The 25,342-nt window shown below is 42.6% G+C and overlaps 1 protein-coding gene across 1 annotated transcript in view; it reads right to left on the bottom strand.

Moving 5' to 3' along the window:
• Nucleotides 1-998: 998 nt before the first annotated feature.
• Nucleotides 999-25,342, bottom strand: part of Atp8b4 (ATPase phospholipid transporting 8B4 (putative)) — a 237,398-nt gene continuing 213,054 nt past the window's right edge. The window contains exons 25-29 of the mRNA XM_052723786.1: nucleotides 21,743-21,826; nucleotides 13,820-14,065; nucleotides 8,815-8,953; nucleotides 5,383-5,513; nucleotides 999-3,196 (exon numbers count right to left, since the gene is read on the bottom strand). Coding sequence (XP_052579746.1) covers nucleotides 2,915-3,196; nucleotides 5,383-5,513; nucleotides 8,815-8,953; nucleotides 13,820-14,065; nucleotides 21,743-21,826 — 882 coding nt within the window. The 3' untranslated portion in view covers nucleotides 999-2,914. The remainder of the gene's footprint in view (nucleotides 3,197-5,382; nucleotides 5,514-8,814; nucleotides 8,954-13,819; nucleotides 14,066-21,742; nucleotides 21,827-25,342) is intronic.

Below are 25,342 nucleotides of genomic sequence, written 5' to 3' on the forward strand. Positions count from 1 at the left end.
GCCTTGGCCACACAAATCAAGGCATTACTGATATGAGAAACCAGAATTCCTGGCTTTGTTCCAAAAGATCTTTCCATGAGCACACACAGGATGTAAAGAAGTTTTGTTATTCAAGTCTCTAACCCCATGGGTTCTTTTCCTTCAAGAGATTGATCATATTTGCTTTGCAGAATCATACCGTCTCAGGAGACATAATTAAGAACGTTCCTCCCACCTCTGGCTTCTCCTTTCTGTCTCCTCTCCTTTTGCTTCACCTTTTCTCTCCCTTTTCCTTTCTCAGCAGCAAAGTCTGCACACCTGCCCCAGGGAAATACAATTTGCTCTTGCCTGTAGTAGTTCAAACTTGGCCTGAGGTTGTGAAAGTCAAGATCAGCACAACTGAAGTTCTAAGTACATTTAGAAAAGGGAGACTCCCCAAATAATCGGATACCTTCATGTAAAAGTAAAATTGCATTTATTTTATTTATATCACCACCACCCCACCAACTTTCATCTTCAGGTTCAAAATTACCCCATACGGTTCAGTATCTTACGGTGGGCTGCATAAGTTTATTTGGTTCTCATATGACCAAAGTAAACTAGTAGAATGTTTCTCCCACAATCCTCTACACTATCTGTTTATAAATGGCCTTTTCAATTTGAACTGATCACTTCTCAGCCTTTTGGCTGAGATCAAGTGTAAAACTTGAACTGAACTTGTCAAAATTGACCATTTCTAGTATTATACATGAATCCAATCGGTCCATCTAACTCTTGACTCTAATGCTAAAAAGGATGTATATTTTCCCCAGGCATATAAAGGGGAGACAGGGGGTGAGGAGTGAGAAGAGAGGGGGGTAAGGGGGAGAGGGAGAGGGAGGGAGGGGGAGAGAGAGAGAGAGAGAGAGAGAGAGAGAGAGAGAGAGAGAGAGAGAGAGAGAGAGAAAGGGAGAGAGCTAGAACAATGTAACAAAAAATTTCCCCGGTGAGTTCCCGATAATGAAACAAAACATCCAGCATTAAGAGTGGCAAAACATTTACTGAAAGTTTCCAAAGTTTTTGCAATTGTTATGAAATATAAGCAAGCACACTGGGGCTGATCATTAGACACAAAAGTCTTACTTTTGTCTAGGTAGATACGTACAGGAATAAGAAATAGCTACCAGCATTTGCTATTGGTGTAGGCTCTAGGTATTAGGCTCCTGTGTACACATTATCTCATTGAGTACTAGTCAAAAAAAATCACCCTGAGAAACCAAGACCAATTGGACAGGGGACATTGACCTATTAATATCATCCTAACCCATCATCTATCAAGGCCACATAAGGATTAACGAGCTCTTTGTGGAAAGTAGTTGTGTTTGATCAGCAATTGAGTAGGGACCACAGGAAGGAGCCTGGAAAGCCGAAGACTGATTTTGGAAAACTAGTAAGACCAGATGCTTTATTTTACTTCCGTTCACATAAATATATTCCCTGGGCTAGGTTTTACTTGTTTTCTATCATATTTAGCAACTACATTTCCTTGAGGTCCTTCTACTCAGGACTGACAGCCCAGGTCCTGCAGTCTCTTCCCATATTGCTCTGCTGTTCTGATGATGAACTAGTTGGAGCCTAATTCATACATTCATGTGAGAATTGTGTTTCTAATGGTTTGAGAATTTGTGCTTGATGGTCATCAACCACATGAGGTAGGTAGGTAGAGGAGGAAACTGAGTCTCAAGAAAGGCACATCACCTGCCCATCACAGAGGTAAGAGGCAGCAGAGCAGCAGTTTGAACACAGAGCTTTATAAAATAGTGGCTCACCCAGAGATCCCAAAATTGGGCTGTAATGTCTATTTTAAAAATTAGCTTAGCGCCGGGCGGTGGTGGCGCATGCCTTTAATCCCAGCACTTGGGAGGCAAAGCCAGGCAGATCTCTGTGAGTTCGAGGCCAACCTGGTCTACAGAGTGAGATCCAGGACAGGCACCAAAGCTACACAGAGAAACCCTGTCTCGAAAAAAAAAAAATAGCTTATACATCTATACATTTAGATGTTTGAGTTATAAACACAACAACAAGATACTAAAAGGAATTGAGTCTCCATGACCTAAACCTGAGTAAATAACAGTAGAGATGGCCTATTCACTCACTTCCTTTTAATTCTCAAGTTTTTAAAATGGGCTCTGTCAGCAGCCTTTGCCCGTGAACTGTATGGAACACTATCAAAAAAGTGTGGCATTCCACCACAAGTCACTGAAACGTTAGGAGACTTCCTGGGGAGCCACGCTGGTATTTCGTCCCTACCTAGAACAGACTGAACACTTTCTGAATACATCTGACCCCATTAGCAGCCCCTCTGCAAAGATGTTCACTCTCTTTCGTCCCTGGAGCGATTTGAAAAACAGGGAATCTCCCACAGGCTTTTTAAGGTATTCTTCAGGCATGTCATGGTTTGTTGTCCAGGGTGGACTGGCAAGTAGAGGTCATAACTAGAGAGAGCACCGTACTGCATACTTTAAATTCTGCACTTACATTTGGGAAAGGCAGCTCTTCACATACACAGTATATCTGTAGACATGTGTTTTCTGGTTCAGACACACTGTTGGAATGCACTTTTTACATACCCAGGACCCATCCAGTATAGATGCTAATTTACAAACTTTTTTTTTTTCATAAATAAGATTCAAAGTTCAGATCAATTGGTGTTTAAGTTAATAAAAATCTGTGCTTGTCCCACGAGGGAGGGCTTGGTCCACAGAATCACAAACTGGATGGTGCCCATCTGGCCCGGTTTCCTGCAGAACACACCAGTATGTGACAGGCCTTGGAAACAGGAGGCCATGGATTTAAGTTAAGCAAGGCAATCCGCCCTGCTCTTGGCCCCTGAGCAGCCGAGGCTCAGCCCCAGATGAGGTGAAAAGAAAACCTTGTGGTTCAAGCCCGTCTTGACTCACAGCTTCACTGTCTTATCGTGACTAAAGCCGCTCACCACGTCTGTGGTTTTCTTACATAAATTTTCAATCCAGCTCGTGTTATTATAAAGCGTCTTTTCCAGCCCTGATGTTGGGGCTGGACTTTTAGCTCGCATATTTTTTCCAGATGTGATGAGCTCTCCGTAGCCCTCTTGGTGAGCAAATGCGTACCCGGATCTTCTGGAGCTGGACCTGCGGACCTGAGGCCTTCGGCTTCGTATGGGCCTTTCCTTTCTCTGAGCTTTCTGCCACCTGCGGATCTGGGGAGGAAGAGAGGCACGGGAAAATGATGAATCCACACATTAGACTGAGTATCTGCTACAAGAAAACATCCACCTTCACTGAAAAGGAAATTTTAAGCCTAAAAGCCATGACATTCTCCCCCGCTCCCCAAAGATCACACTAGGCACTAATCAGGTTTTTTATTCCTATCAAGAAATTCTCATGTAAACAAGAAATGTGCCAATAAATTTCATGCTGTCTCCATTTCATTGGCCTTATGGAGAATTTTGGTGAGGTGGTTGCCTGCTTTACTAGCAGTGCTGGGAACAGGGTCCAGAGTCTGGAGCATACTTCTGCAAAGCAATATTACATCTATAGTTCCAGTACTCACAGACTCTCTCCTCTTTTCCCCTTTTAGAGTCTGTCTGGGTCCTGGAGTTACTAATAACTGGATTAGGAGAAAATTTGGGAAATTGGAATCAGAATTTTCCTCTCTTATAGAAGGTCAACTTACCATGAGACTTTCGGGGTTTTTATTTATTCTGTTTTGGTGTGTGTGTGTGTGTGTGTGTGTGTGTGTGTGTGTGTGTGTGTGTGTGTGTGTGTTACATGAATATGAATGTGTGGATTGAGGACTTTTAAAGAACTAAACATATTGTTGTGAGTTGATGGGTGGATTCACTCTCTCATGTTTCAAGGACCCTATCTAGCAGGAGGGATTTTGTTCCTCTGGCTCTTTCTGACCCCGCCTCAGCAACATTTCCTGGGCCTCAGGTGTAGGACTGTGTTAAAGATGTTGTATCATTTGGAGTTGGGCACCCCGTAGAAACCTTTTCTCCGGGTTTTGACAAGTGTGGCTCTCTGAAGTGGTCTCCACCTGCTGCAAAGAAGTTTCTTTAATGAGGGGCAGGAACTACACCTATCGCAAATTTCACAAAGTCATATCCCAGATGAAGAGCTACAGCTGGTCAGTGGCTACCGGGAAAGGAAGAATCCATTTTCTCTGGAGACAAGCCCCCGTGTAGGTTGTTCAGTCTCAAGTGGTCATCCCTAGACATGTGTGTACAGTATCTGCACATGTATGGACAGACAACAGTAAACAGACTCGGCACAATAACAGAAGAAGAAATTACGGGTTCAGGATGGGGAGCACAAGGAAGTGGAAGAGGGGGAGGGGAAGAATGATCTGGACGCAGCGCTCATATGAAGTTTCAAAAAAAATTTCTTTTAAGAACTAAACATCATTTGGGTGGGTTGCCAACATTATCTCCCATCTCCCTGTAAAGGTGAGCAGAGAAAATGACCAGAGATTTTGCACGAGTGCTCAGTTCTGACTTTCAGGTCTGAAGACACTCATTAAGCAAATCATGACGATTGTCTTTAACACAGGAAAATTGAGCATCTTCAGATTGTCCATCATTTTCTGAGTTGGATTCAGCTCAGAACCAACACAAAAGAACAGACACACAGGACTCTGCCAATCATCTTATACTCTGCCCCCAGAACGTAAGGGACATCACAGTAAGAAAAGGCTACCTCGGCATCACTGCTCCGGCCCGACTCCCTCCAGAAACATGTTATCTTTCCTCGTGGGATGGTGCCATTATGTCTCCCCCCTCATCCTCTTCTCTCTGCCCCGAGTCTCAGCCCAGGCATCACTTTATTTGTACTGTTTTTCCCAGGAGCCACAGAGAACTGGTCTAATCTCTGGTCTAGGCTATTTTCTATACCATGTTCTTTCTGTTTTTCTTCTAGCTTTGTGTTCCCAGTCCACTCAAAGCTGCTGTTCCCTTTTCAAATCTGCTCAACAGGTAACATCTCTTGCTTTTTCCCAAGGCAATATTCTATTTCCACCCAAACGATGAGACCCCTTGACGTGACTTGTTCGGATTCCTTGCATGGTACCCTTAGCTTTCCCTATAGCTTGCCCTTCTCTTAAAGAAATACTCCAAAATTATCTCAGTGAACTTCTTTTCCCAGAGTCAGGGGTGAAAATACTTACAGTTCATCACTCCATACCCACAGTTAGCCTAATACACTTCTCTTCACTGACATTCAGGTCTAGTACACTAACGTGTGGAGAGAGCACTATCTACTGTGTCATGGTGCTATGGACCTATGGGAATTTCAATAGTCAGTCCCTGTGCCTCTGTTCAGACAGAGAAGGACAAAATTCACGAGAGCCACCAACCAGCTTTCAAGTACTCAGAGTATAGTAACATACCTGATCACTTAGGCTTGGGTATAAACACATCTTCAAGAATCTGAATGTCACCACCGGCATGACGGAAGCCACAGCTATCAAGAGAACAACAAGCCAGACGAACTTCTGACTCAGGGAGTGCACTGCATTTCCTACCATCAGAGAGACATAGACATCCCAGCTATAAAACACTGAATTGTTATAAAATCTTTATAATTATATAAATTAATTTACAATTATAGTTGGTGATTATGAATTAAATTGATAATTATGTAAATTTTTAAAAAAAATCTTTAAAACTATTACGAACCCCTGGGGAACTGCTGGCATGGCCAGGCATCCTCTCTTCCAGGCTCCGTTCAGCTTGACTCAATTCCTCTTTCAACCTCACAATCCATGATCAGATTAGAACTTTTGATTAATGATTTGAACTCAGGCCCATTCTCAAACAATGGCCTCACTGACTGCCTATGTCACAGGGATGTGCTGTGTCTAGCACAAGGCTAACCTTTGAAATTCTAGGCAACAGCCCAGAAAAGCTGCCTCAAAAGGAATTTGCTATTTCTTTGATGCTCCCTTGCTTGTGAGTTAAAGATCTAAGGAAATCCTGGAGGCTCCTGAGTTGATGAGAAGAGTTCCCCATGACCACTGACACAGCCACCCAACATGAGAGAGGGCAGGCCAGAGAAACTCACTGCCAAGCCTGAAGCCAACTTCCAGACTTTAAACTCATTCTTCACATATTTATCATTTGTCTAAACGAGGCAGCAAGGGGGTGGACAGGCAGACTTCATGGGAAGACACCATCCCTGCCCCAGCTCATTTTCTAGGGATTTATCATGAGACCTTCAATCAGCCGGGTCTTCACCCCAACGCACCCATGGTAACACCATTCAAATGGGCTTTGGGTATGAGAGCTTGGCTACTAATTGGTATGTCTGCTTTTTCTGGCTTCGGAAAGTAAATCTGTCTACCAAAGAGCAGCCCACTCCAGTTGCTATAAGCCAAGGGCAGAAACAAACTCGATCCAATCAATTAGATGTCTTTTGGAGTTCCTTGATGCTCATTACCCACAGGCAACTCTGAAAAAAACAAGCTTTGCTTTAAAACCACACCCCCTTGCCGATAGTTACTAAGGAAAAAAAATTTTTTTTTTTTAGAAAACCCCAATGTTGATCTAACTTTTGTAAACTTTCATTGGATCTCAGTAATTAATTCACGGATGGCATGTGCTTGACTAAAAAGGATTAGTCCATGCACAAACTACATTCTCCAGGGGGAAGCAGTCCCATTTTGCACATTAAAGTGGTCTTTGGGATTGGAAAGGCACTAAACCTTCAGATTTGGTAACACAAAAGTAAATAAAATGAAACTTAAGAACAGTTCTCGAGTTTTCCTTTCTCACTGGCTTGTTCTCATGACTAACCAACATGTCTCTACATGACTGGAATCTTTTGGTAAACAAAGTATTAACGTGGTGTATTGAGCAAGACTGTTAGGATTGAAGAGGTTACTGTACGTGTAAGAAGGGACAAGGTTGAAGAACAGTGTGTGCGCACACAGCTGGATGGAAATAGAAACCTGGCATCAGTGAGGATGCCCACTTCAGAATTGATCCTGCGACATTTCCTACACAGATCAGTCTCGTCTCGTGAGAATTGTTTTCTAGGCTGGGATAATCTTAGAATGGATCTGAAGCACTGTGCTGCCTGTTTGAGCTCACAAGACTTGTCTCTGTGCATCATTCCTTTCTAGTTTGTTTAGGTGAACCCCAAAAATCTGTTATTTACTTACTCACCTGTACTAGAGAATTCCAAACTTCTTGGAAAATATATTAATTGTTCTTGTGTAAAAGAAAGTGATCTTTCCAGAATCATTTTGAAGTAGGAACTTTAACACGGGAACACTGGAGATGTCCTCTTTATTGAATAATGCAAACTCAGGACTTTAAGAAATTTTAGGGGTTCCTTGCTACCCCATCAGACATTTAAATTCTCCCACAATGCTCCCAAACATAATCATCAAGTCACAATTTCTTGAATAATAATATTGTCCTGGCTAGTTTTATGGCAACTTGGCACAAGCTAGAGTCATTTGGGAAGAAGGACTTCCAGTTGAGAAAAATGCCTCCATAAGATTGGCCTATAGGCAAGACTCTACCATTTTCTTAATTTGATTGATGTGGAGGGTCCAGTCCATTGTGAGTGATGCCACCCCTGGGCTAGTCATTCTGGGTGCTATAAAAAAGTCAGATTGAGCCAGGCATGGTGGCACATACCTTTAATCCCAGCACTTGGGAGGCAGAAGCAAGTGAATCTCTGTGAGTTCAAGGCCAGCCTGTCCACAAAGAGTTCCAGGACAGCCAGGGCTGTTACACAGAGAAACCTGTCTTAAAAAACAAAAGACACAGCCTGGGCTACCAAGTGAGTTCCAGGAAAGGCGCAAAGCTACACAGAGAAACCCTGTCTCGAAAAACCAAAAAAAAAAAAAAACAAATGAGAGAGAGAGAAACACCAATCAACAAAAACTAAATATACTTTTACAATAAGAAAAGAAAAAGAAGAAAAAGATCAGATTGAATAAGCCATGGAGAGAAAGTCAATAAATTGTGTTCCTCCATGGCCTCTGCTCCTCAGGCTCCTCCTGTGTCCAGGCTCCTGCCTTGAGCTCCTGCCCTGCCCTCCCTTCATAATGCACTGTAATCAGAACATGTAAGAAGAAATAAACCCTTTCCTTCCCAAGTTGTTTTTTGTCATGGCGTTTTATCACAGCAATAGAAATCCTACCTAAGACAAACACTATCATCAGAGTTAATATTTATTTAACCAGAATACATCCTCACACTTTATATGTAGTGACTCATTTGATCTTCAATTCTTTCTATTGAAAATGGGAACAATTAATAACCTAGTTCATAAATAAATCTTAAATTGTGGAAAGGAAATAAAATGCGTTTAACATCACACAATTCATTAAGTGGTGGAGATGGTGTTTGAAGCCTGACTATCTAGGTCAGCCATCTCTTCTGGAAGGATGTTCAGAAATCTACAGAGGGCTATAAAGTCTGCAACATTTCCCTTTTATCTAAATGCAGATAATATTTATGGGGGAACTTTGACAGATATACTGGTGGTAACCTGGTCTAAGGAAAACTGGGTATTTCTTCCTCTTGTCTCTGTAAAACAAATGAACATTTCACAGGCTGTGCAGCTGTTCTCTAGGGCACAGCCTATTGCATCTGGGCTGTTAGAGCCTATAAATTGCATCTAGCAAGGAAAATAGCAGTCTTTTGGAACCCCTTTCAAATCTGGAAGGCTTCAGGTGCATGAGTCAATTCCTAGAAAAAAGATTAGCCATTTCTAGCCCTACACAACAACAACAAAAAAAAAAACATTATAAAGACAAAGAACTTTCAGTATGACACAGGGCCTCACAAAAGTAAGGGACACTTACCAACAAAGGGGAACTGGTGTGGGAAAATTCCAAAGACGCCATTACTGTGCATGGCCAGTAAAATGGAGAAATACGTAGCAACACTGCCCCAGATGAAGACATGATTAACCACAGTCCAGTAACTGGTGTCTAAGGCTATCTGCAAATAGAGTCAAATGCAAAAGAGGAGTCACTATAAACAGAAGCTTGCCCCTAGGACTGCTCTCAGATCACCACCCAACCTTGCACACCTCCACTTCTGCACACACACAGTAGACTGACATGCGTTAGACTTGTGGTTAGAGTGTAGGTAAACAGGCAACTGTATCTGCCAAGGTTGAAACAGCCTTGGGAAGTGGAATGTTAAGGGTTTTATTTTTGAATGAGAAATAAGACAAAAGAATGATTTTCTAAATTGCTATCAAAATATTTCTATGGGGGAAAAAACCTTGTGGTGGGCTAGTGCAACATTTTATGAGCTGTGTGTAAACTTTATAAGATTTTTTTTACACATGGGATATTTTTATGTGAACATTCCAACTCATTTTGATGACCTCTGTCTTAGATTCCTCAAATCACAAAAGAAAAAGGTTTGACTTTTTTGTCATAAAAATTTGTGGTGACCTGGGAGTGTGTTCTTTCCTTCCAGTATATTGTGTGGGAGCAACAATGTTATTTACATGGCAGAGGCCTCAGGAGATGTGCAGGTAAAAGATCATAGACTCCTTCTCTGCCTGAAGGGACCCTTCCTGTGACATGGATATATCCCCCTCTAGACATGGAAACATGTTCCCTCCCACTGCAGTTTGCTGCCCTCTGAAGTACTGGTAGCATTAGGACCCTGGAATCAGAAGATTTGAATTACAGGACTGTTACAACTGAAGACAGACAGCCCTGCTGTCCATCCAGACCTGCTAATTATCTAGTGTAGTTGGCTACCAGGACACTAAACCAGAACCTCCAATTCTTTCTTCCATCACCTGTCAGTTCATCACTGGCAAAAGAAAAGGCCTGGTCCATGTTACAAGAAGGAAAGGAAATTATAACTCATATAAAAAAGACCTAGCTAAAAGAATAGGTATCTCCCATTGGAATGGAACTAATAAATGTGATAGACAAGCATTACAGTAACAGCTAAGCATTGAGAGAACTCTTAAGAGGATACAAAACAAACCTTAGGGGAAAAAACACCACTTCTGATTTTAAAACTTGAACAGAAAACCCAAACAAGAATCACCACCGACAAGAGCTAACTTTTTATCCTGGAGTGAACAAATGAAAAAAACAGGGAACACAAAATAAGAAATGGAAACCATTTGCAAATCTGTAGGTATCAGATTCATGAGCCCAATATATAATTCATAAGATCTTTGGACAAAATAAGTAATAAATAAAGAAGTGCCAGTCAAAGATGTGATAAAAGAAACGTGCTCTCAGCCAGCAATAGCCTAGATTTTCAGACTGAGAGGACTCTTCAAATCCCAGGCAAATTACTGTGTGTGGCGGGATCATATTCTGGTAGCACTGAAGAAATCAAATAAAGAGCATAAGCTTTTAGACCAAAGGGGTGCTATCTGAGAGGGAAGGGGTCAGCTGACATCCATCTACCACAGAGCAACTGGGATATAGAAATATAGCAGTAAAGTTGACAGGGCTTTGGGCTGGAGTGGAAGGAGCTATAGCCAGAGTCTTATTCTCACCCAATATAGTCTTTAAATACAAAGATAAAGAATGTTTAAGCTCAAAATTTTAACATCCAGATACCCTTTCTCTATTAATTTCTGAAAGATATTATTGTAGCCAAATAAATTAAAACAAAAACCTCAAAACAATTGTAAATATAGAATTTTTAAAGGGTGGCATAAAATGATTCTAGTGAATTTATAATTAGTTCTAAATAAATAATAAAATGAGCATAAGCTACAGTGTTAATTTGAAAAGAATTTGGAACCTTCAAAATTTATGTGAAAGGAGTATTCAGTAGCATTCTGAAATAACAACACACCATCATTTATGTACCAAAATTGAAGATAAGAGTAAAGGCAGAGGGAGAAAAGAAAAATTGAAACAGTCCTACCTAAACTACAACCCAGTCACAACCCCTTTGAGATAAAGTGGTGTCCTGCCTGGAAGACATGCTGGTGAAATGGGGGCCCAAAGCTTGTGGGAATAACTAACCAATGACTGATTTGACTCAAGACCCACTCCAGGAGATGGAACCCATGCCTGACACAGCTTGGGTGACCAAGAACCTGAGACCAGACAGCGCAGGGACCTAGGGTAAAACCAAATACTAGTGTTATACAAAAGAAGTAGCAATAACTTGACTCCTGATGACATTTCAGCCATACTCATAGATCAGTGTCTGCTCAGACATCATCAGAACATTTTACAAACTATCTGACCGCTGTTCTTCAACGTTTTTTACAGATGAAGAAAGACCACAGAGCCATCAGAAGTCAAAGACTGTGGCAACACGACAGCGAAGTGCCCTGTGGAACCCTGTGCTGGTCACTGGAATACAGAAAAGTTACTAACAGAAAAGCTAGGGAAGTCTGAGCCATGCCTATAGTTTAGGTAACAAAACTGTATCCATGCTAATTTCTCCTGATTTTCATAAGTGCCATCATGGTTTTGTGTGGTCTTAACAAGGCAGGTTGAGCAGATACAGGAACTACAGTGTCAACTCGTTTGCAAATCTATAATTATTTCAAAAGCAAAAAAAATTTTTTTAATTATTCTTGCTTAAATCACAAACTTAATAAAGACTTTTCAATGCACATCAATTATTTCCCAGGTACTCAGAGGCTATGGACTTAACGTTGTGATCAGAGTAATGATCTCTTATCCATGTAGGCCTGGCTGAGAAGGGTATTTTATACTCACCTGCTGAAAATAATCTATTTGGGAAGATGTTTTGCAACAAGTTTTTAAAAAAAGAAACATCAAACTTCCATATATCCTTGGACCCAGAATACTCCTTTTAAGAATAGCATCTGGCTGAGCATGGTGGCACATGCCTTTAATCCCAGAACCTGGGAGGCTGAGGCAGGTGGGTCTCTGTGAATTAGGAGCCATCCTGGTCTATATTGTGAGTTCCAGGACAGACAGTGAGACCCTCTCTCAAACCAACAAACAAATGAGATACCAATAAAGAGTATACTTTAAGGCGATAAAGAAGCATTGAGAATTCGGCGTGTGAAAATTCACCACTGTGTTGTTTTTCATAGTGAAAATGGTAGAAGCAATCTAACACTGTCCTGGTTGATAAGTTATGGCATGTTCATATGCTGAAGTATTATAGCCACGAAAAGGACATTTCAGAGAATAATCTCAAAACAAGATACATACTCATGAACAAAGATCAGTGGGAAAAAATGATAAAATCACACAAAATTGATTTCTACTATTTTTGCCATGTTAACAGTAGTGTGGGACTGTGGGTGAATTTTAACTTTTCTCTGTACTTTTCTGCTCTTTCCAGATTTACTCTGTGTTCACTTATGGCCCAAGTTCTGTGTGGGGCTCCCCTGCAGGGCCTTGCTTTTAAAGGCTTCTGAATTTCACAGGAGACCATAGCACATGGCTGAATCTGTTGTTGTCCCAGGTTCAGCATAGGGAACTGCTTCTCAGGCTGTTTGTAAACTGGCCATAGATATGTCTGAAGACTGTAGATATAATCTGGAAAAGCAAGTCATTTTTAATTATTCTTTTCTAATGGTTGGGCACACCCTGACAAGCTCTTTTTATGATAGGATCAGTAGGGAGAAAATCCCTTTTATCATCTCCCTCATTCACTCAATACTCAAGAAATGGTCGTGTATGACTGGAACTTGTGACAAAGAGATCATCTGATTCTTAATAGTTCACTCAATAACCAAAAACAAAATAACACAGAGGTTGTATCGCCCACCACATCAGTCCGGTGCTACAGGTATTAATGGACCAGAAGTGTGTGTGAACTCTAACTCATGAGCACCTAACACAACTGCACCAGAAAACAAACCAAAGCACAACTCGGAACACAAGAGCTCCCCCGTCAGAGTGTCTTCTTAACATGCCATTTGAACAGAGCACTGAATCTCTTGAGTGATTTTTAAAAATGCATTACCAAATAAGTTCTAGTTCTCACTTTAGAACCTGGGACTTATTACGTCTGAAATTATAGGAAACTTTTGTTATCCTTGGAAATGCGTCTTCTCAAGAAAGGAACAGTAGTATGACTTTTTATTTTGACACAGGGTCTCACACTGTAGCCTGTCCTTGAGCAATCCTCCTGCTACAGCCTCTTAATGCTGGGATGTGTCACTCTGTTAGACCTGTTTTTTCAGTACTGGGCCTTGAACCCATGGCCTTGAGCATACTAGACAATCACTCTACCACTGAGCTATACCTCCAACTCTTAATCATTTCTCTTTATATATAATACCCAACCCAAATAAGTGATTGCTATATGTCTACAAACATGAAGGTTGTAAACTCCTAATACTAATTTAGCACATCTTATTATTTATTAAAGATTATTTCTTTCATTTCAAAATGCACAATTAAAAAGAAAATTCTGGGGCTGGATCAATGGCCCAGTGACTAAAGACTTGCTGTGCATGCAGGAGGACCTGAGTTTATCCCTAGCACTTACGTAAGATCCTAGGCATGGCAACACACACACCTGTATCCCCGGTGCTGGGTGGTCAGAGATGGCAGACCACAGGGGCTCGGCTGATAGCCAGTCTAGCTGAAATGATGAGCTTCAGGTTTGGTGAAATACCCTATCCCCCAAAATAAGGTAGAGAAATGATTGAGGAAGACATCCTTATATCAGGCTCTGGCCTCCTCGAGCATGGACAAAGGCAATAGGACCTACACACAAATGCATATGCCTACACACAAACAAAGGGAATTCCTTGTACTCTCTTAAGGTTATTCCCTGCCTGGCACCTTACCAAGCGGAATCACCTGACAGTGAACTTTAACCTATGTTGAACCTCTCACATCAAGGCAGAGGTGCTTTAAGGAACAGGGTTACCTGTACACTGACCACAATGACCAAAGATGTGGCCATGGTAACTGCAAAGGACTGATAGTCAGCAATGTGTTGCCCATCTTCTCCAGCCACGTTGTAAAAGGACCCATAGGGAATGAAGAAAAGCGCTAAGGAAGTGTAGATTCCATGTGCCACACAGATGAAAAATCTACGCTTGTTAAAAAGTAGATTCAGTTGTCCAGGTTCATAGAGCTGGGGACAGTCCATGCTGGTCTGGTCACTCACATCCTGTAAACAGAGTATAATTTCAGAGAAGAGTCAGGGAGACCCTGTATTCCTTATCCCTAGAAATAGACAAAGTCGTTGTAAGCATGCCCTATTACCTACTACTCACTGGGCTAGAATAAGACATTATCTTGCTTTTATTCCCAGAAGAACCTACCTACCAGATGGTAAATTCTAGGGGATTCTAATTCCCTTCATCCTTGTAGACTGGCCCAGACTGCCAAGAGGAGGATTCCATGAATCCTGACATGTTCTCTTTGAGAAGTCCTCCCTGGAGACGCTGTCAGATGCGAGTGTACTTTCTTCTAGTGCGGTGACTGGTATAGTTATAGTCACAGGCTTTGAGACCACACAGGGATGAACCGAAGGTCTGGTAACAGGTTTTGACAGTGTGTAGCCTTGTACTTAAACCAAGTCTTGCTTTCTTCATCTGCAGAAATGCAAACAGTAATACCTCCCACACAGAAAACCACTGTCATGACTAAGATGTTTCTGCAGGGTCCTTGCCCCATATTAAGTAGTCAATAACCTATGCTAGGGTTGGAGAGATGGCTCAGTAGTTAAGAGCACTGGCTGCTCGTCCAGAGGTCCTGAGTTCAATTCCCAGCAACCACATGGTGGCTCACAACCATCTGTACTGAGATCTGGCGCCCTCTTCTGGCCTGCAGGCATACATGCAGACAGAACACCATATAATAAATAAATCTTCAAAAGTAAAAAATAAAAAACCTATGCTCACACAAAACATTAATAAAACGATGGTGATGATAAATAACAAGGATAGTAAAATGTAGCTGCCCAGACTCAAGTAAGCTTGGGGTGGTCTTAATTCTGCCACTTATTGGCTGATCGCTCAGTGACTAGAACCCCCAGGGCTGGCTTCCTTTCACATAATAAGTGACACCAGAGATGATCCCTGTGGCCTTTTGTAGCCAGCATCCATGACTCTGCCATCAGCTTAAGGGTCAGGGAAGAAAGGAAAGGAACAGACATTCAACTTGATGACAATAAGGAGGCTTATTGTGTTTCGTTTTGTTTTGCTTTGCTTTTTTCAAATTGCACAATAACTGTTTTTGGTTTTTTGCTGGTTTTTTTTTTTTTTATTCCCAGAACTGCTTTATTTTTACTATTTGATTCCACATTGTGGGCAGCTACAAAGCACCAAGAAAAGAAACAGTTGTAAACATCAGCACTTGGAAGAGCTTGTGCTTAATCCTTTACATCTAAGGTCTTTTGAAGTTCAGTACTTTGTGCAGATGCCCTTTTTACATATGGACAGGAGACTCAGAACCAACTCCAAAGCAGACAGAACGGGAGAAGGGAGTGACCTCACAGTACGAAGACGTGTGTTGTGCAATAGATAGCTTTGAGCCAGAAAACGAAGTCTAGTAAACAGGTCTAATAACAGATTGGAGAGAATCTGGTCTCAAAAATACTTAAAAAAAAAACATTTTAAAAGTAATACATTTTAATTGTGCCATGGAAACTCTACTGGCTAGGCTTCTACTTCCCCACAGGCAGCCAGACTTCCTTCCTTGCCAGGAAGTATGTTCCAAACCAGAGTAGGCCGTGAAGCACCATTCTTAGAATGGATTCCTCCCCATTCTCCTGTCTCACACACATAAACACTAAATAAAAGTCTGTGTTCCGTCTCCCCATGACTGAGGGGTTGTGTGTGCTCACCTCTCTTAGACGGGCCATTCAGTGCCCTGGAGCTCTTTCTGCTCTGTGCTGGCCAAGGAGGGTTCACTGTACAATGCTGATATTTTATGCACCACCCCATCCCTTCATTTTTCCTTAGCCCTGCAAAGTTCTCTACAAGCCCCAGAAGCTAACACAGCATTTCCCTGCACATGATCTCAGAGGCACTAATTCTGATACATTTTAATGTCTGAAGCCAGAACAACAGGTTCACAAAAGGACTTGAAGTGAAGAACCCTCCAGAATAAGGTTTGTTAGAAGAAAGAACCTTGTTAACTATGAAGGGAGGAGGAAATGACAGGGCTTGAAGTAGGGGAGCATTGGGACATATAGCCACCGTCAGGTCAAAAAAAAAACCCAGGACAAGGCTCACTCAGTACCTGTGGCTCCTCCCAGAACTTCTCACCTTGTCCCCTACCTTGTAATTCTCCATCCCAAGGGCTTTGCTTCCTTTCCCACAACTTCCCATTTCTGTATAAACCTGCCACTTCAGCCATGCACTCTCTTGGTGTCCTCTCTTGGTCCACTCTCTCTCTCTCTCTCTCTCTCTCTCTCTCTGTCTCTCTCTCTCTCTGTCTCTCTCTCTCTCTCTCTCTCTCTCTCTCTCTCTCTCTCTTCCTCTCTCACCCCCTCCACCTCCACTCTTATGGCCCAGTTCAGTCTGGATTCTTTCATACGCCTCTGACTGTTCTCTCCCTTATATGTACAATAAAATCCTTCTCCTCAACCATGCCTTAGAGTAGTCATGTGCTCATTCTCATTCATCCACCATGTTTAGCATGATGGGAAGCTGAACGAGAAGCCTTCAAGTCTCCTGAGATTTTTTTTTCACTACTATAGACTCTCAAGGGATGGCAGGAATTTCCATACCACATTATTTGGGAGACAGACGTTTAAAGTTTCCTTTGTCCTGGCCAGCAAAGGAGAAAAGCTGGCCTTTTTTTCCTGCCAAGTGTGTGTGATCTTAAGAGTCACAGAAGTATCTTGTCAACTCTTTGATAGACTGTAGGGTTGTTGTGACCTGATTAGGGATGGAGAAAGCTAGAGAATCTGTGCTCTAACATTTAATGGAAAAAAAGAAAAAAAAAAGGAAAGATATAATTACATAACAAAGTGAGAGACCTGTACAATGAAAAACTTTAAATCACCAAAGAAAGAAACTGAAGAAGACACAGAAGACGGACAGACCTCCCATATTCATGAACTGAAAAAATTAGAATTAATATGGAAGCACAAAAGATTCAAGATAGCTAGGGTCATCTGGAACAATGAAGTCAATGCTGGAAGCATTACCATTCCTCATTTTAACTTAGAGCTGTGGTGTTAAAACAACATGGTATTGGCACAAAACCCAATCACATTAATTAGTGGAATAAAATGGAAGCCCAAGATATAAGTCCACATACCTAGATCCACCTGATTTGTTTACTAAAGATGACAAAAATACACACTATAGAAAACACAGCATCTTTTTTTTTTCGTTTTTTTTTAATTTATTTTTTTAATTTATTTTGCAATACAATTCAGTTCTACATATCAGCCACGGATTCCCTTGTTCTCCCCCCTCCCGTGCCCCTCACCTTCCCCCCAACCCCCCCCCCCATTCCCATCTCCTCCAGGGCAAAGCCTTCCCCACAGACTGAGGTCAACCTGGTAGACTCAGTCCAGGTAGGTCTAGTCACCTCCTCCCAGGCCGAGCCAAACAATCCTGCATAGGCCCCGGGTTTCAAACAGCCAACTCATGCAATGAGCACAAGATCTGGTCCCACTGCCTGGATGCCTCCCAAACAGATCAAGCCAATCAACTGTCTCACCCATTCAGAGGGCCTGATCCAGTGGGGACCCCTCAGCCATTGGTTCATAGTTCATGTGTTTCCATTCATTTGGCTATTTGTCCCTGTGCTTTATCCAACCTTGGTCTCAACAATTCTCACTCATATAAACCCTCCTCATTCTCGCTAATTGGACTCCCAGAGATCCACCCGGGGCCTAGTCATGGATCTCTGCATCCAGATCCCTCAGTAGTTGGATGAGGTTTCTAGCACAACAATTAGGGTGTTTGGCCATCCCATCACCAGAGTAGGTCAGTTCGGGCTGTCTCTCGACCATTGCCAGCAGTCTGTTGTGTGGGTATCTTTGTGGATTTCTGTGGGCCTCTCTAGCACTTTGCTTCTTCCTATTCTCATGTGGTCTTCATTTACCATGGTCTCCTATTCCTTGTTCTCCCTCTCTGTTGTTGATCCAGCTGGGATCTCCCGCTCCCCCAAGCTCTCTTTCCCTCAACCCTCGACTTTCATTACCCCCACTCATGTCCAGGCTGTTCATGTAGATCTCATTCCCTTTCTCTGTCATTGGGCGATCCCTGTGTCTTTCTTGGGGTCCTGTTTTCCAGGTAGCCTCCCTGGTGATGTGAGTAGCAGACAAGTCATCCTTGTTTCATGTCTAGTATCCTGCTATGAGTGAGTACATACCATGTTTGTCTTTCTGAGTCTGGGTTACCTCACTCAGGATGAGAAAACACAGCATCTTAAACAAATAGTATTTGGGGAATTTGAAAGCTACATGGAAAAGAATGAAACTCAAAATGTATATCTCACTATGCAAAAAAAAAAAAATCAACTCCAAATAAATCATGGACTCCAAAACTTCTACAGGAAAGAGTAAGGGGTATATGTCAGGATACAGGCTCAGTTAAGGATCTTCTGAATCTGACCCTGGTCACTCAGGAAATAGGATCAACAACTAATGAGTAGGATTTCATTAAATGAAAATGTTTTTGTTCACCAAAGAAAACTGTTAATCAAGTAAAAAGAGAACCTATAGAACGGGAGAAAATTCACCAGCTACACACAGGACAGAGGGTTAGGGTCTAGAACAGAGGTTCTCAACCTTCCTAATGCTGTGACACTTCTTTTTGTTAGTTTGTTTTGTTTTTCAAGACAGGGTTTCTCTGTGTAGTTTTGGTGCCTGTTCTGGATCTCGCTCTGTAGACCAGGCTGGCCTTGAACTCACAGAGATCCACCTGGCTCTGCCTCCCAAGTGCTGGGATTAAAGGCGTGTGCACCACTTCCTGGCCCTGCTTTGACACTTTAATACAGTTCCTCATACTATGGTGACCCCCAACCATAAAATTATTTTTGTTGCTACTTCATAACTGTAGTTTTGCTACTTATGAATTATAATGTGAATATCTGTGTTTTTCAATGGTCTTGGGCAACCTCTGTGGAAGAGTTGTTTGGCCACCCCCAAAGGGATTATGACTCACAGGTTGAGACCTCCTGGTCTAGAATATACATACATTTCAAGAAAAGAAATAGCATGAGCTATGGATCTGAACAGAGAATTCTCAATAGAAAACTGTAAATGGATAATACCTGTTGAAGCCAGGAAACTGGAGAGGGGCCATTGGTGGAAAAGGAAAGATCTTAAGGAAGGAGGATAATGAAATACAACAATGTAAGGGGGAAACACAGAATAATGGAAAGGAAGATCTAAGTAGGGGAGGGGTGGGAGGGAGGATAGAGGAGAGGGTGGGACGAGGGATGACTAACATTAAGGATGTTTTTAAAAGCCATGTAGAAACCTACTATTTACAAGCTTTAGAGAGAGAGAGAGAGAGAGAGAGAGAGAGAGAGAGAGAGAGAGAAACAGACAGACAGACACAGAGAGACCCTTCTTAGGAAATAATACTTCTCCCAGAAGCCATACATTGGCAAATAAAATTCCAAGTAGTAGGTGTGGGATACCTCCCATTGAATTGTTGGCCAGGGGTCTTCTGGAGAAGCTCACAATAATAATAAAACATTGTCATTGCCCCTGGTTGCCCAGCAGACCTTGTTGGTGAGATTCTATTGCTGAAGACACCACACAGCTTGGTCACAGGACATGGAGAAATCAAGCTGGTTCCCAGGACAATCTCCCTCTGCAGGCTAGCTCTCACATCTCCAGAAGGTGCTATGCAGGGCACCGAAGGAGAAAAGTCATCAAAAATTTTATCCAGCTGTGAAACCCTAAAGCTACAATGACAATCAACCTGGCAAGATACATCCATGGGTGTAACAGGGGTACATATGTTATAAAAGTAACCAAACGCTTCCTGATCGGATAAGCCCTGGTCCACAGGAAGCAACTCATGCTTGCTACAGTAAATCTGTAAAAGAACCCATGGCTGGTGAGCTCACAAGCCCTGAGGGTGAACCTACCACTTTTATTTTGATAAATGGACACAGTATCAAATTGACCTCTAAACATGTATTTCTACACCTATGGGTCAATACTCCCAAACCTCATGAGAGAGGCTTCTTTGTGAAGTGGATGGTGCTTACTACAGAAACTCACAACTGGTCAAAGCACAAAGAATAATGTCTGTAATGTCACTCAGCCATAAATGGGATATCTATATCACATGCCCTCACTCTAGAGCTCGGGGAACGTCACAAAAGAGTGGGTAGAAATAATACAAGAGCCAGAGGTCAGGGCTGGGTGGAGGATGGCGGAGAAAACAGCTTCTTCTGGACATGACACAGCCACTGTGCCCATGAACTCACAGTGGCTGTGGTTTCCTGTACAAGATCAATCCAGTCACCTTTCTAGCCTGGATAGGAGAGGGGCTCATGGTGGCAGTTGACAGCTACCAGGGAAGGGAGTGTCATTTTTAAGAATATGGCCTCTGGAAGGTAAACCGTGCTCCAGTGGGTGGCCTCGCATCCATGTGTACACAAGTGGCATAAATTGGACTTTGTGGGTCATTGAAAGAGAGAGAGGGAGGATGTGAAGTTAAGAGGGGCCGTGGGGATGTTGGGGTAGATCTGAGAAGACTTAGGAATAGGAGTTGGGAACAGTGAGTGTGATACAACACATTGTATGTGTTTATGAAAGTCTCAAATGTTGTGGAATATTATTTTAAGATGTGTCACATTTGTTTATGCTGTAGAACATTTGTTTTAATGATGCAAAGATATGTTGCATTCTTTTATGTTGCATTTGTTTAACTCTATGAAGCTGTGTTACTGTGCCTGTCTAAAACACCTGATGGTCTAATAAAGAGCTGAATGGCCAATAGTGAGGCAAGAGAAATGATAGGAGGGCCTAGCTGGCAGAGAGAATAAATAGAAGGAGAAAAAGAGGGATAAGGAAGGAAGAGAGATCAAGGAGCAAGAAAAGAAGGAGCCAGCCACCCAGCCATACAACCAGCAATGGAGTAAGAAAGAAAGAAAAGTCACACAGAAATAGAGAAAGATAAAAGCCCAGAGGCGAAAGATAGACAAGATAATTAGTTAAGAAAAGCTCGCTAGGCCAGGCAGTGGTGGCACACTCCTTTAATCCCAGCACTCGGGAGGCAGAGGCAGGCAGATCTCTGTGAGTTCAAGGTCCTCCTGGGCTACAAAGTGAGTTCCAGGAAAGACACAAAGCTACACAGAGAAACCCTGTCTCGAAAAAACAAAAACAAAACAAAAGCTGACTAGAAACAAGCCAAGCTAAGTAAGACCTGCATTTATAAGTAATAATAAGACTCTGTGTGTTTTATGGGAGCTGGGTGGTGGGCCCCCAACTCAGCTGAAGAACTGAGACAAAAGAATAAAAGCCAAAGAGCCCAAAGAGTAAAGACAGCAACTACACTCAAAAATTTAATTTAAACTATTATATTTTTAAAAAGATATAATCACAGACATTTGAGAAATGCTGGACTTAAATGAAAGAAAAGACTTCATGCATGACTTCTCAGAACCTTACATCAACACTGTGAGATGTGAATCCCTAAGAACAGATAAGGCAAACTTGGGTGGAGAACCTTTTTGGAGAAGCAGCAGGCAGGGAAGGGACCCAGAAGGATTTGTGACCCATGTAACACTTCTTTTAAAAACTGCATTCCTAGGGATCTTCCCATGAATCGGTCTTCTTCTTAAAAGCTAGCTGGCAATAGCTGAAAGTCTCAACAGACAGAGTAAGCAACAAATATAGGGAAAAAAAAAAACGTACCTGGTCAAAAATCCCCATGGCTAAAACAGGTAGTGATGTGTAAACGATGTTAAAAAGAGTGATGAACCACTGGTCATAAACAGTCTGAAAAAAAGTAACACGTCCATGAGAAACACCATCCACAGAATGAAAATCGTCTTTGTCAGAGCTAAGGAACTCAGAGTAAAAAGGCAAAGACATGAGCCCTCCCCAGGTCCTCTTTGAGGAGCTGCTGGATTTTGGGGGTGCCAGCTTCTCTAGGTGTGTTGTTTTGTTTTTTGCTTGATTTGTTCCTCAATGCTTTTAAGGATGGGCTTGGCCCCTGGGCAGCCCATGCTGGCCTCCAGCTTGAAGCTATCCTCCACATGTTGGGATTGCAGACGTGCATCGCTCGGCTCGACTCTCTCTCATCTCTGAAGGGACATCACACCCTCCTCCTCACCGTGTGTCAGTGGGGGTGAGATGAACTAATGCATGCAGCATACCAAATCAACACACACCACCAGACAAATGTGAGACACCAGACCCTTGTAGTGGGTTACTATTGTACTCTCCAAGTTTTAAATAGCTTATTACAAGTTCAAATGCATGATCTTCTAAGTGATAGTCAAAGACTCCACTAAAGCGTTCCCAAAGAAACACAGAAATGAGCCTACACTATATTACCCCTACACTGTATTCAAATCTCTTCTTGGGAGTGGCTTGTAGCAAAGTGAGCACAAATCCCAGGACTCACTGCACTGGATGTAACCAAGACAATAAAAGCATCCCCTCACACGCACAGAAGAGGGTGCCTAAGACAGACTTGCAAAGGGGGTTGGCAATGCAGCTCAGTCTGTGGGGTGCTTGCATAACATTCATGGTGCCTTGGATTTGATCTTCAGCACTATATACGCCAGAGGTAGAGATACAAACCTGCAATCACAGCACCCAGGAGGTGGAAGCAGGGGCCTGACAATTCTAAGTCATACTTAACTACATAGTGAGTTGAAGGTCAGCCTGGCCTAGAAAAGATCCTGTTTTCAAAAACCCAACAAACAAAATCTTTGCATAAGTCCCACCAGTAGAACAGGAATTATATGCCCATTTTGTTGGTGACATAGAGAGGCAGAAAGGAAATCTTTAAGAGTTTCTAATTATAGGAATATGTAAACATTAAAATATGGATCTCTGGCTCCTAACCAATGACTATCCTACCACCTTCATAACATTCACTCATTTGTAATTCAATATGTATTGAGAAATCAATACACATCAAATTCTAGATCCTGTGTAGTAATAATTCAACATGGTCACTCACACAGGAATTTATCAAAAAATTTGCATTGTAATGGCAAAGGGAAGACACATTAAAAGGTCAAGTTTTGAAAGAGGAAGTGTGTAGTGGGTAGCCATTCCAGCTTTGATCTGCAAGTTCCAACCCCCATTGAGACTTCGGCAACTGTCACGCCTACAAGGCCGGGCGAAGGGAGGCGCCTGGGGACCCGAGATCTGGATCGGTGGGCGCTCTCTCCGTTCCGGGACCCTGGATAGTGAAGGTGGACCAAGCAGAGCTCCAGAGAACACCGCTGGACTGTGATACACCTTCCCCAGACCCCGCGACCTACCTATCCCTTAATTTGTAAGTTACGCCATTAAATAAATCTCCTTTTAACTACGTGGAGTGGCCTTAATAATTTCACCAATAGAAGTGAGTGAGTGAGTGAGTGAGTGAGTGAGTGAGTGAGTGAGTGAGTAAATTAGAATACAATAATTAGCAGGGAGGAACAGAGACAGGAATGTGAGAGGGTTATCACTGTAAAAGGTGATTGAAGATGACCTCACTGAGAAGTGACATTAGGGAAAGGAACGAAGGAAGGAAGGGAGGAAGAAAGGAAGGAAAGAAGGAAGGGAGGGAGGGAGGGAGGGAATTGAATGAGCAGATTCCTAGCACAGGCACACTCTCATGATCCAGGAAGATCTGGTGAAGCATACCTTAGGCAAAAAAGCATCCCTATGCCCAGCAAACGGCACACCCGCCATTGAGTAACTCAGAGTTACCAATAAGGGGGATGATAGATGTCAAGAGCTAAGGTAGAGCAGCCAGGCACAGTGATGATCCTTTACAATACCAGCACTTGGGGGGCTGAGGTAGGGGTGAGAGGGAGACCAAGTCTGAGATCAACTGAGGGAACATAGTAAAATACTGTCTCAATAAATAAATAGTAAGTAAATACATCAATAAGGCCCTAAAGACAAGGTTATTATGTGGTAACCAGCGGAAAGCATTGGAGGTTGATACTAAGCTGAGGACAAACTGAAGGGCCATGATGCTGTGGTAGTGACCGCGGAATCTCCAGCGGTGCTTCCAACCAAAGACTAAAGGCCCTGGGTCAACCTATCGGATTTTAAATATATTCGGAAACCCAATTTCCTTGTGGGGAAGTACTAAAGCATTAGAGAACTTTAGAATCAAATGAGTCAGAGGCGGTAAAGTGGGTTGTATTGGTTACATGAGCAAGATGACCCTTCCAATTATGTCCTGCAGATGTAAAGCATCTTGAAGAGAAAGTGTTCTGGTTTCTTCCGATGTTAAATCTGAATTTGAAGTGTGCTGTGTCTTAGCAGTATCATTTACTTTTGAAATGAGGATAGATTTGTTAAAGAAAAAATGGAAGTCATTCGTCTGAGGCCAAATCCTAACCAACAATGCTCTGGAGAGCTCTGTTGAACTTGACTAACACAGACACTGGCAGTATTATTTGACTTGGAGGCGTGTTTAGCATGAAGATTCTGTGGCGAGAGAAGGGGCACCAGAGCATTAGTGTCTTCAACTAGATCTGAAGGGTGAACAGGGAGGGGGAAGGGCTGGTAAACGAGTGAGGAAGTGTGTGAGGCCCTTTCCTGCCAATGGAAACATCCTCTCCAGGAGGGGTCTTGTGAAACTCAAAAGATTAACAAAAGGTTACACATCTGAAAAGGCATAAATTCGGAAGATTCTGGAAGACCCCCTCTGCCCCCTCCAGCTTTATACAAGGAGGAAAAAGCTACAGAAGCAAGAGGAGACTGACTATCTGAGCAGAGCAGAGAGACTTAGACCATTCACTCTGCCTGCGAGCTGTTCAGAGTGCTCCGGGGTCGCCGCTTTCATGAGGGTCACCATGTGGCTTTGTGGTCATGTCTTCCTGTCATCTCTGATCCTGTAACTCCTCACCCACACTCCCGCTAGTAACCCTAGTGAAAACTCATTGGTTTACCAAGATGGACATTACTGCAGCTGTTACTTTGATCCATTGTGAGTTCCATTTCTTGGGTAAGTGATCACCTGTGTTGTGTCTCACACAACAGGGAGGAGATTGTTTTTTGTTCTCTATCTGTGCTGGTTAGTTTTATATCAACTTGACACAAGCCAGAGTCGTTTGGGAAGAGGAAACTGGAGAGTCCTCCCTCTCTCCAGCAGTTCTCATCGCCAAACTGTTCATCAAATTCACGCTGTCATCCTGTTCAATGGCTGCACCTCTACCCAGCCAGTACTCACTCCCCATCTCTCCCTCTTCCCACAGCCCCTCAGCTGGGGTACCTGTCCTCTGACTCCAGCCTGCTCAGCTTTGATTGATCCTGAAGAAGCAACTTGGTGTAGGT

The sequence above is a fragment of the Peromyscus californicus genome, unplaced genomic scaffold (assembly GCF_007827085.1).
Source record: "Peromyscus californicus insignis strain IS unplaced genomic scaffold, ASM782708v3 Scaffold_7__1_contigs__length_154581171, whole genome shotgun sequence".
NCBI classification, from domain to species: domain Eukaryota; kingdom Metazoa; phylum Chordata; class Mammalia; order Rodentia; family Cricetidae; genus Peromyscus; species Peromyscus californicus.